The sequence below is a fragment of the Esox lucius genome, chromosome 17 (assembly GCF_011004845.1).
Source record: "Esox lucius isolate fEsoLuc1 chromosome 17, fEsoLuc1.pri, whole genome shotgun sequence".
NCBI lineage: Eukaryota > Metazoa > Chordata > Actinopteri > Esociformes > Esocidae > Esox > Esox lucius.
Genome location: NC_047585.1, coordinates 27754247 through 27767733, shown reverse-complemented (window position 1 = coordinate 27767733; position 13487 = coordinate 27754247). Strand labels below are relative to the sequence as shown.

The window sequence follows — 13487 nt, the reverse complement described above, 5'->3', positions numbered from 1 at the left end:
ATTTAGCAATTGCTGGTGTGTCTGCAAAAAGCTATTTCATTTCATGGCATAGGGATGTCTTTTTTTCTTTCATGGCTAATCAACATACTTTTTTCTTTCATTTGTGAATGACATTTATATAATAACTATCAATAAAGGCGACGATAACTAACTTTTTCATCAAGTGAAAAGACGAGAGGATTGTGGAATCTACCAGAAATAATTAATAAATGTTGTTACTCTCAATAGATTCGAACGCAGGTCTTCCATATAAGAGTCACTGTTGTGAAGTTTCAGCAGTCGCTAGACTGCTTAAATAGGCTTACTAGCATCTACTAACTTCCTAGGAATAATCATAAGAATTGAGCAACTGCTAGCGAGACTGAACATGAACTATTCCATGCCAGAAACAGTCGCAATATAACTGTATACAGTTTCAGTTAAGGCTTAAGATATCGTAACTACGTTGTTAAGCCAGCAAATGTGTTTGTCTATCCTGACCCAAAACGCATGCACGGAAAATCCACCAGAAACAGTCGCAATATAACCGAAAACAGTTTTATTTCAGGCTTACTATAATGTTGACACTAACAGTTTTAGCCAGCAAAGTTTTCATCTATACGGAATAATTCATAATGCGTACTACGCATTGCCTGCGGGGAGATACAAACTCAGGACCTATAGCTTACAAGTCCACTTCTCTAACCACTACACTATTTAACAAGGGGTAGTCAGTCAGTCAGTCAGTAAGAAACATTCACTATTCTTGGCCAGCTCTGCTAACGCGGTCCGGCAAAAAGAGCATATAAAATGAATGATTAACTTAATAGAAGGCTAATACAGCAATATTCAATGGATATGAAATTAATAGGTGTTATAAACAAAAAGGCAAAAAACTATGAAATAAATATAAATAAAATGCAAATATGAAACCAGTCTTGTGCCATTACGCCTTTTGACCTTTACAATAATCACTTCATGCAAATATTAATATTGTGGGCCAGAGAAAAAAAAAATGCAGCTGAAAAACAAAAGCAATTCTCTGCCATTTTATTAGACGCAACTAACCTAGCCCAGGGTGTTATGCTAGTGAATAACAAGATAATTCACTAGATAACACCATAAAATATTCTGCTCTGTCCTGCTAACACAGGAGAATGCAAACTAGACCAATGTTTATATAAGCACTAACTTCAATTTAGCTAACATTTACCATCTGCACAGGCAAATGGAGATTCAGTAAAAATGTATGTCCAAGTCTTGTTTAAAAGCAGCCCATTGGATCTGTCCCAATCAAAAAGGTGCAGAAATTACAAACGGATGTTAATTTATCATACAAATTGTTTTTTTATCAATGGTTTGGTTTGACAGTTTCACATAACCGTAGAAAATGAATAGGCTACACCTTTTACAATCACCCATAACATAGATACAAGCATAGGTGTATTATCTTTAGTTTGAGCAGAGCTCTTTTGTCAAGAGATTGACCAGTGGTGGTCATCATGTGTTGCATTAAGGGGATGAAAAGTGTCAGACTTGCACCAACATGCTAACTGTACGAACGTCATATAAAACATGTGATCTGCAGTTATAAAGTTTTACCGTATTCACCTTCAAGCTCCTGCCATTGTCTCTCATCTATTGCGCTAGATGAGATAGACACACCTGGTGAATATATTCAGGTTAACATTAATCCTGCACACATTATTTTGAACATGAATCTTTTGCCAGGGAGCCAGTCCTCAACAACCTGCTGTATGCAGCCATTGCCTGTTTAGTGGGCGGAACTATTTCTGAAACAACCATTAGGGTGTTTTTGCTTTGCTTTGCTACTATTCATGTACACAGTGAACAAATGAATGTGATCTTTTTGACTTCTCAATGATTGATCATGTTGTGTGCAGTCCGCTCAGAGAGCCCATGAACCCTGGACTGGTTTATTACTCACACTGGGGATAACAATCAGTAAAAGCTGGAGATTCTGGAGGGAGAAACAAAGCATGTGGCAACATTACAATGAGCATACCCAGCAATCATAAAGCAGTGATAGCAGACACTTTATTATGTTTGTTAAAGAGAAAGAGATGTACAGGTGCAGCCTGACATTCTAGAGGAATGTGAACACACTCGGACATCGATCCCAGCTGCTCAGAGACACTAGCCCCGTGCAACAGTAGACCAGTGTCCTTCCATCCTGGTCCTAGAAACCCACAGGGTGGAACATTTTGCTCCAGCTTAGTACTCGCACATTTTGTGTACCCAGAATCCTTGGGTAATTTGTATACCTTTGTCCTTTACAATAATTAGTATTCTTATATAGCCAATCACAAAATGGCTCCAAGTGGTACAGGATACTACACAATTGGCCATCAGTCAACAATGGTGTAATGTACAAGTTCTGTTCAACCTTAAACTGGGAAATGGACTTGGACACGTCTGGACATTGGAAACCCATTAGATTGTAATTAGGTTCTTATGTGTATATTGTGCAATGCAAACCATCTTATCACTGACTACCCCACCTAGGTTAAGGACTGGGAGCAGCCTGAGCTGGGTCACCGGTATCAGTGAATGTCTGCAAGCTGTTGACTCTCAACCAGTTAAATTGCCTTTTAAGAAAGAGTACTGGGCACCTACATGTGTACACCCATAAAACACGATTAGGAAGGTGCACAATCACCACGCTAATGCTAATCTGAATTGAAGCGCAATAACTACAAGAAAGAAAACAAACACATGTACATGCATGAAATGTTCTATCACAAAAATAGATGTGAACACACAGACATGCAGAGCAAGCCAGTAGAAATGTTATTGCTGGATAAGTAAAAAATCTGAATCAAGCCTCCACAATTAGCCTTTTCTCCAAAAAGCTTGAAGTGTCTGGGTACATCAAGGTTCTCAGCTTCTAATTACACCTGCCTACCCTCTCGATGCCTCAGTGTCCCCTCTTTCTCTCTTTGTAACTCAACATGTCAGCAGTGACATGCAGTCATTTAATGAATGAACATGACATAACTGTTTTTTCATAGAATTTTTAAATATTTCATATTATTATCATCAGAAGAGCCATTCAAAAAGAGCTGTTTGTTTGCGAATGACCCATCACCACTCACAAACATTGGTATATAATTGGTGTGGTAGTTTGGTGCAGTAATTATATAATAGCTGATATCATCAGATTCCTGGAAAACTCTTGCCCAACATAGCAGTGTCATGGACCAATCAGTTAGAATGAGTTAGCATTCTAAATATCATCAGGGAAAAAGCACATCAATCACGGAGACAAAACCAAATGTGTTGATGCGGACGCTAAAGACAGACAATCAATGTATAGTACATCTGTCTCTGTATGCAGTCAAGGCTAGATAGTTGTGTCATTGTACATAGACACACCAGATAACTTTAGTCAGTCATGGATCAGGTTTAGTTGTGATTTTCCTTCAACTGATTTCAAGGTTTCTGTATTCAAAAAGTGTTGAGGGAAGAAAAGAAAAGACAGGAGACAGAGAGGGAGGCGGTAAACAGAAACTTGGCCCTCAGACAGCAGAGGATTACTGAATACCTTGGAGTTGTATTCTCACACACAGATTTACTATTAGTACCAAACACACACACACACACACACACACACACAGGGCAGAAGGATCAACTCACACACGACAACCAAACAAACGCTTTGATTTCCTGTCTTTAAGGTGAATCCTACATTATTAGTGTTCACTTTAGACAGCATAATCCTTCGGGTCCATTGATATTGAAATAAAAGTTACATTATTAGTGTTCACTTTAGACAGCATAATCCTTCGGGTCCATTGATATTGAAATAAAAGTTACATTATTAGTGTTCACTTTAGACAGCATAATCCTTCGGGTCCATTGATATTGAAATAAAAGTTACATTATTAGTGTTCACTTTAGACAGCATTATCCTTCGGGTCCATTGATATTGAAATAAAAGTTACATTTTGTGTGATTATTGACAAAAACAATGAATCACTGTAAGGGATACAACGTCCTAGGGTGTGAATGGAACAATGGTGTTGATGGAGATGGACAGAGAAAAGTTCAGTGGCAGATGAGGTTACACAATGACATGCTAAAATACATGTGTCACCAACAGGTAAGACAACATTTTTTTGTGATGCATCAGTATATTGTAACAGGCGTCACATGGAACAAACTGTTTTGTTTGTGGGGTTCTTGTGAAATTTCAAAGAAGGAAATTAAATCAAAGCCATGAACACATATTGAATCCACTGAAATAACCCAGTTGTCTATTTCACATACTTCAATCCAGCATGTCCAGTAGTGCTGCACAAGGCTGCTAGAACACAAAAATGTGAACACATTACTCCTGTACTAGCCTCTTTACACTGGCTGCCTGTTAGGGTTAGGGCTGAAGGGTTTATTGTTAACCTATAAATCAATACATATACTAGCTCCTACTTACCTTGCTGAAATGATCCAGCCATACATACCTACACGTAACCTACGATCGCAGGCCTTTTAATTGTACCTATAGGCTCTAAACAAACAGGGCCTTCTCTCATAGAGCTCCACTACTGTGGAATTATTTGCCAATTAAGGTAAGAAATGCAAACTCAATGCAAACTTTCACGTGTCTACTAAAGACTCATCTCTACAGCATGGTCTATGATTGGGTGTAGCCTGGTCCAGGGGCGTGAAGGTGACCAGAAAGGCTTGATACTGTCCACCCTTGCTGTCTTGCCAGGTGGGCTCTCATCGCCACTGGGATGCCCTCTCTCCAAAGCCTCTCGGGGGCAAAGTCACTGGCTGGTTGTTGTCTCTCTGTTGCGCACTTGGGCTGTACTCTGCTAGCAATACTCGGCATTCAGGGTGGTTGCGGTTGGTGGGTGTCCCTTTGGTTGATGCTTGACAATATGGGTGGATTGTTTATGGGGGACCCGTTGCTGTCCCAGCCCAGAGTGCTCCTGGTTGTGTTGCAGATCGAGACGATGCCTGACAATTTCAGCTGCCACTGTGCTGACACCTCCTCCCTCCCCTGTGTTGTCCCTTTCCTTGTCCATCTGGTCATGCTTGCGACCTGGACTAAGTTTAAATAGACTCTGGACTCAGCCCAGACACATTTATTAATTATGTTCACCTGGCACAGCCAGAAGAGGACTGGTCACCCCTCTGAGCCTGGGTCCTCTCTAGGTTTCTTCTTAAATGTTGTCATTTTTAGTTTTTCCTAGCCACTGAAATTCAACACTACTGTTGTTTGCTCCTTGGGGTTTAAGGCCATGTGTTTTGTAAAAGCACTTTGTGACATCTGCTCATGTAAAATGGGCTTTATAAATAAATTTGATTGATTGAATTTAATTGACAGTAAAATCTGATGATCTGGTAAATACATAGTTTTTATGAACCTAACCGAATGCACATCCTGTCAAGGTTTGTCAAGTAAAGGTTTACCATAACCAAATGCACATCTAAGTGTACCATAATTAACAACACACACACACACACATAGATCCAGTTGACAGAAAAACATGCGTGATAAAAAAAAAGAAAAATGAAGAGATTTCAGATATGGCTGAGAATGTGCCGCAATTGTTTTGATTTATATGGAATGGTTTGTTATCGTTATCTTTGACCTGTTATGAATTTATGGCATACAAATCTCACGGCCTTGCAATCTAAAAGTCCGTGCCACATCTACAAAGGCTAAGACAACAAACCACTGCCTGACCAGTGCCATTGTCATTTACAGGACAAATCACTAATCAATCCGTCCATCAATTTACATTTCACTTGATCCAGAAAGTTGATATATTTTTTGCCCTAAATTTAACTTTATTTTGTTATGCTATATTCACAGTACATGTTGCAATTACGTTTGACAACGAGACTACATTGAGCATTTTTTTTATAGCGCTCTACCAAGACGTTTTGATTTGATGCAGATGCAACATTCATTGTAGTTGTACGGTTGTGTGACGTGTAAAAGTATATTCAGGGGGGTCTATAACGCACTGATGTCAAAGAATTAGTCAGACCCTGATGGGGACCACTGTTACCTAAAATGGTGTTGACATTATTTTCATCCAGCACTGCACCACCTAAATTATCTACGACCAGATGAGATCAGCCAGTGTTTTGTCAGTGTTTACTGTTGTATGTGATTCAAATCCCAACACCTCCCGAGCAGGGAGGCAATACACCTGATTACACCTGACTCAATGTGAATGCACACATTGGACAATAGTTCTCAGGAACACTTGAGGCGCAAAGTAAGAAAAACCCATGAGCCAGACATAACCCATAGTGATAACCCATAGTGAAGAAAACCCGAGGAGCTGGTTCTGATTAGCAGTTTGCATGGAGAGCGATAACATACAAAAGAAACAGACAATTGTAAAAAAAAAATTGACAGGCACACCGTTCTGAAAGTAGACTGACGCACAGCAAACAGGTTCTGCATGTATATAAACTGCTTTTGTCACTAGGGTCAGATTGAAATCCCTGACTTAGATGAGGACGTGAGACTAGTTTTATAGTGTTATATACAGCACTGTGGTATTGAACCATACTAAATTAATTGAAAAATACTAGAACAAGTATTGCAGAACTCTTAAAACTTGTATTGCTTATTCCCGGGCACATATTAGGTACATTTCAGGAGCGTAAAATGAGGTATCCCACAAGTTCCAAATGTCTCTTATTTTCACCATTACAATTTTATTCATAAAGCAATGCCGTGTCCAGGACAAAATGAAATCATTTGGCAGCCTACCTTCTTGGGTTTGAGCGCAGGAGGACTGGAGCCAGGCTAGGGCGAAACACAGCGCGAGCGAGTGATGGAGTCCGGTCGTCCTCATTCCGACAGAAAAAGATTATCAAACATGACGAGCTGTTATCAACTACCCTTAACTATTTCTTCCTTACTAGGGAATTGTTACGCCACTAATTTATTTAAATTAAAGTGCAAATATCAAGAACACCGCTCTCCAGGTGAAGTATTCCAACGTATTGTCCCTTCTTTCTACATTATCTCAAAGATATCGTGTAAAGTAAAAGTCGTTAATGTGTTCTTTCAAGCGGAACTGCTACTCAGCAAAGTGATTCATTTCAAATACAGAAAAACAAAACGACCAATTTATAAATATACAGGCTGAAGCTATGTGGCTCAGCCTGAAGGTACACCGTTTAGGGACAGAGCTTACAATGTCACTTCAACCTCCCTGATGTGGGAAATCCTCAATAGTCACTGATTGGACCAGCGATTGGCAGTTTAACCAATCAGTGGCATGTGCGCTGTCTATAGACTACTTCATAACTGCATGTGCACACAGTAGAAGTGATTCACGGCCTTAGAATATACCACCCCCCAAAAGGGAGGGTCCCTTCCACATAAAAATATGTTTTCTGTATTTACTTCATTTACGTGTGTTGACATTTAATAGAAACAAATTGTATTGGTGAATGTAACGAACAACTTAAAAATATATTGTCATAAGTACATGCTACATATGTCACATTTGTCTGGACATCATTTCATGAAATAGAAATGTGATTTAAGTGAATCAATTATTTAAAATATTTTAAGTTCTCCTAACAACAACCACAACAAGACTGTTCTTAGAGGATTGTGGGTATTTCAACATTTGTAGATTTTAAGATGATTTTACAAGTGTTGTACACATGCTTAATGAGTACATATTTATATACTGATATTACGCAGCTTCTTGTGCAATGAGGAGAAATAAACCATGATGAGCGGATGTCAAAACTCTCTGAAAAAAGGAACATTTAATGAGGAAATCACGGCTTTCTACCATTGGTATTTACACTGACAGAGGCAAGTTGCAGTAAGCCTCTGGTTACTGTAGGAGGGTCTATTAGTTTGCACATCCATATCTGCAAAAGCTGTTATTCTGTGTTGGCATATTCCAATGTTGAAAGAAACGACAAGGGATATCTGACTAAAGATTAAGGTAGGTGATAGGCAACTGGGAAAAAAACAGTTTTTAAAAGTTGTTTGTACTATATATTTGTGTGTTTGTGGAAAACTAGAAGCCAAATATATTTTACTTAAAAATTACCTCCTGTTTGAAATACTCAAAAAGCTGATGCAAATAGTTGCCTCAGTTTTGTAAGTAGAGTAAAGAGATTGGGCTGCAGTCTGAGGTGCAGTTAATTATCAGTATGTGTGGCTGGTTACTCTAATGAACCAATCCTCCACAGCCGAGGAACCTCTGATCATCCCTTTCCTGTGGCGGTCCTCATGACAGCCTGTTTCATCACAGAGCTTGATGGTTTATACGACTGCACTTGAAATGTTAAAAGTTCTTGACATTTTCCGTATTTACTGATCTTCATGTCTTAAAGTAATGATGGACTTTAGTTTCTCTTTGCTTATTTTAGCTTTTCTTGCCATAACATGGACTACTACAGTACAAACATAACGATGGTCTTCTGTGTACCAGCTCTACCTTGCCACAATATAACTGCTTGGCTCAAGCAAATTAAGGAAAACATTTCAAGAAATAAACTTTTTTCAAGGCACACTATTTCACTGAAATGCATTCCAGGTGACTACCTCATGGGTGCCTACTTTGATGAATCTTCAATACGAATGTAATTTGTCTGTTTAACACTGGGTTATTATAATTTGATGTCTTCGTTATTATTCATCAACGTGGAAAATTGTAAAACTAAAGAAATGTATATAGAAATTTGCAAATAAAAACATGTTACTCTTTTATAGCCACCCCAATTGCACAAATACTGACCAAGCCATTAAATTGTAAGGAGGTGGCTCTGAAAAGATATCGACTGCTTCCCCTGCAGCATTTCCTTAGGTTGTTGTGGTGCTAAGTGAGAATTGGTGCTTCAACTTGCCTGGTGAAAATAAAATATAAAATTAAAAATATAATTTTTTTCAATTCACTTCTTGTGCACCTGAACTCAATGATAAAGCCCTTACTTAATTTGAGAAGAGATGGCTTATTCTGTCCGTCGCCACAGCAAAGCAACTACTGTACTCTTAAGACCTCAAAGAAAGTCCCTTCAGTGACTAGGCTGCAAATATGGCACAGCTGAAGTATTACCTGAAGTATTTGAAGAAATAACGTGTGGTCTCACAACATTAACCCTACGAGTTCATTAAGGATGAACCACACACAGTAGCCTCAACTTCGTTTGGGCTTCCTGACTTATCGCAGGGCTAATGTAAGCCCACCATTGATAAATGGCAGCTTGTTGAGAGTTACATGCAGACAAGTGCCGCTGTTCCTCATGAAGGGCTGTATTGTACCTCGGTATCAGGGACTGGTTAATCACTCTTTCTTTGAAGGGTGCTGAACCAGAGTTATCACAATGTCCTTATTGTCTACTAGTCAAATTTACTTCCCAGCCCCTACAACCACACATGCAAGAGGGGGCAAACATTCTTTCATTCACTTGTCTGCGTCACTGAAACAAAATATCACATTTTATATGATATGATTTACTTTGTACAGAAATTCACATTAATATTCTGGCATGAATTCAACTATTTTTAAATGTATTCTGTGACGGGCACTGAACAGATATTATCCTTGTAGTGTAATTGACTTTTACATCATCATCATGATGATAATATTGACAAATGAATGTAAATGACTTGTTACTCTTTCACACACTCTTTCACACACACATACAAATAAACAAACACAAACTGAAACACAAGCGCACAAGGTTCAACTGTGGTTAGCATGTGGTTTGGTAAGACAAATAACAACGTATCTTCTTGGCTTGTTGCTTGAGAGTTAGGGCTTTATGCAAATACAGTCTGTCTTAGTGGGTGAGGTAAATTAATACCCTGTGTGTCTGTTTGTGTGTGTGTGAGACAGAGAGAGAGGGGGAGATAGAGGGAGAGAGAGAACTGATGGATACTGGTTTAACAACAACAGTTAAAGTATTTTGGACCTAATTGAGCTCAAGAAGTGAAAGCATGCTGCTTTTTCTCCACTGAACTGCAGGCTTCCTGGCAATTTATAATCCCCTTTTCTACCTGAAAAAATATAGTGTACTTGTGTAACTATTTCATCATAACATTTATTCTGGGTTGCTGAGTAACTAATCACTGGAGAACAAAACATTTCCATTATGACATAATCATATTTTATACAAAATTTTTGCACCAGCTATTATTACAAAGTGTTTTAACAAATAATCAAATAATTCTTTTTAGCATAGAATTGGTGGACGAGGGTCTCAATTCCATCAAACTCACTTTGCAGTCTTTACACAGTCACTCTTTTTCCAGTGGTCACATTAAACTCACAGGCCTGTTGATGTAATGAGGAGCAGGTTTGTTCAGCACCAGAAGCATTCAAAACACCTGTACAGACACTGACTCATAGAAATAAAGATGTCCCAGGGTAGAATTGAAAAACAAGGACAAATTGCCTGGTATTTATAGTGTATTGTACATTTCCTGGAAGACAACATTGAAGTTAATAGTCTCATTTTTAAAATAAGTGATTGGAAAACAGTTGGTCCTAAATATCTCAACTTCTAAAAATCCTTGCTTTAGGACAAATAGTACATAAGTACTCAATAAAAACCTAAAATAACTACATGGGTAACACTGTTGACAGGTATGCTTTTTTTCAGAATTAAAAATTCTTGGCTGGTTTGAATGAATCCCAGGCTGAAATAGAACGTTTAGTAAACCTTAGTTATTTTTTGTAACAGAACTCCTCAAAATGTTCTAGGCTTGAGCTGAGACTCATTTCTGGTTTGGCAAGACAATGAACAACAACAATCAACTCTCTTTGGCTCGTCACTTGAGCTTAATGCAAACACAATCTGTCTGAGTTGTGAAGCCAGCTAAACGACTAGTCATAAAACTGGCTCTGCCTGTAGCTCCAGTCTGTGTGTGTCAAAGAGAGACAGACAGAGAGACAGAGTCAGTGATTTGTAGACAGATTGTTATTGCTGTGTAAGTACAGATTACACAGCAATACTAAATGAAGTGACCAAATTTCTGAAAATAAATTCGGATTAAAAGACACCTAAAACATGCCAAAATATTATTGTTGATAATATTACTGACATACAGTTAATACAGACAGGAAACGCCACGTGTTACTTTAACCATTTATTGTGGACATGTATGGCAATACTTTTACATGTCTTGGTATTAGGTCTGACTCCTCTGGGGTAGCTCACTGACATCACATGATGGTGTATACGATACTTGTAATAAGGACAACACCATAAGATCATTAATAGCAATCCCCACAGACAATGAGCAAGGTACTCATCACCCCCCCATGAAAACACACAAAACCAAACAGGTGGAGGAAGGGCTGGTGGGTGGGTTTGCACCTGCATGCTATTTAGACCCAAGTAGACGTCAGTAATCTGACGGTCAGGTCTTGGCTGGGGGCCTCTAGGCATCTCTATGCACCTGGGGGCCACAGTCAGGGCCTAGCCACAGAGGTGCCTCTAGCCATTTCTGTGCTGCTGTTTTGATTTTTCCCAATAAGAAGCACCTGCCCAGTGTTGCCTCTAATTGTGGACCCTATTTAAGTTGCCCTTTTGGGCCTTTGTGTTGTGGTTCATTGTTTGGGTTGTGCCTCTCTGTTTGTTGGAAATAAAAGTAATGAGTCCCTGCCACCGCTTTGTCCCTTGTGGCCTCCCTGTCCTTCACTGTGTTGCTGAAGATAAACGGTTTTTCTTATAACTCTGAAAATGACATTATTTTTCTGTTTTTGGCTACCTAAGCTTTTCACCTTTGGCAGTTTATCGCTTACCTTTGTGCTATTTTAGGTTATTCACTGGAGTTTAACAGCTTAAATTCATTCAAAACTGGAATAATGGGGGAGTTTTTACTGGAAGTGAAGCTACTTCATTGAGTAAAATGCTAACTCACACAGATAAGGACCTTGAGTATTTTGTACTATGGCAAATATCTTGACTGGTTCCTTTTTAGAAAAAGTAAGCAGCCAAGCTGCTTGAAAAGCAACCAATCAGTCAAATTTTGCAGAAGGCTTACATACACACACTTTTGTCAGAGACAGATCCTGTTGATCCAATGATTTTGCAATTCCCACTTTCACAGAAATGCAGTGTTCACATGCTGGTCTTCAGGTTTTATTGTTTCCACCAGAAATGCTGCAACACTGTGTGCAGTTCACATGCTTGAGTCAAATCAATGAAGGTACGCAGTACCCCCCAATGAAAATGATATGGTATGCTTGTTGGGGTAAGTTCAAAATATATTTATGTAGTAACACAAACTGCCTGCAACAAAAAGAGTGTTCACGTTAGGCCAGGAAGTGTAACATTTCAGAGGCCAATTCATTTAAGATTCCTGTGAATCGTTCACCCGTAAAAGACATGCTGGTAAAGATTGACCTCTTCAGGCCAACATGAATACAGGCATGTTGCAAAAATAACTTATGTTCATAGGTAAAATGTGATTCATACTGTGTGAATCATACAAGGCTGTAGTCAACAATGCTCTGACTGTTGATTTTGTTATCAACTTAAGCATCATCTATTCTATTCACAAATGTAGTCATCGCTCCTGATCTGTCAGATACATTCAATGCCATATACAGAGTCTACAAGACACAGACATTGGCTTTTTTTGTACACAGCAGCCTTTTCCTTGATTTAATGACATATTTTACAGTCTTACTGTTAACTCTATGACACTCCAGAGATTTGGTAATCATCGCAGAATAATGAATAATAAAGTTGTTCACATGTTCCCACTGATTAACACAGTTGGTGTGAATTTAAGTTCACAGACACTATTCTAAATCATAAAACATGTAACACTAATACTAAAAAAGGTATTAAACTCTGGAACCCAAAGAAACACAGAGAATAGAAAATCCTTGCAAAAAAGTTTTACTTTTTTTTGGTTAGTTTCATCCCCATTACATTCTCATTTACACCTACCTAGAAATATTTACAGTTTGAATGAGTGTGATTGGGGTCCTGATTAAACAATTATCAAGGACTCTCATTTAATGTTCCCTTTGAAAGATGGCACCCATGCAGGGCAATGTTCCCTTTATAGTGGCCGTTATGTCCCAAACATAACATGTTATTTGCTTGTCAAATATGTATGTATAGTTACTATACTATCAACTTATTTTCGCTGACTCAGATCTTTTCGAATCGTTCAGTAAAAACAACGAATGTTTTGTTTAGTTCATTTTAATTTGTGATTAGATTGAACGAATCACTCAATCGTTCACGCATAGGCGTGGGAAATATGGGTGCCACACGCGCGTCACAATGGCCGATGGGCACAGTGCAACCAAATATGAAACAAGAGATAATGTTGTAAACATCACTGGCAGCCGTTCGAATGAACGACTCAATAAAAAAACGACTCGTTAGTTTCAAGTCACTAGGGACCAGCCTGTCTAGACTCACAACTGCGTTATAAGCGTTATAAGACTCACAACTGCCCTCAATCGACACAAAGTATGTAACTGCACTTTTTCCCACCAAGGGACTTCTGGGATGCTGGC

At 38.7% G+C, this 13487-nt stretch overlaps 1 protein-coding gene across 1 annotated transcript in view; it reads right to left on the bottom strand.

Annotated features, from left to right (window-relative positions):
* LOC105017227 (receptor tyrosine-protein kinase erbB-3) overlaps positions 1 to 7163 on the bottom strand; it is a 29955-nt gene extending 22792 nt beyond the window's left edge. Inside the window, exon 1 of the mRNA XM_029114074.2 lies at positions 6740 to 7163. Within this exon, the coding sequence (XP_028969907.2) occupies positions 6740 to 6824 (85 nt within the window). The 5' untranslated portion in view covers positions 6825 to 7163. The remainder of the gene's footprint in view (positions 1 to 6739) is intronic.
* Between the last annotated feature and the right edge of the window lie 6324 nt (positions 7164 to 13487).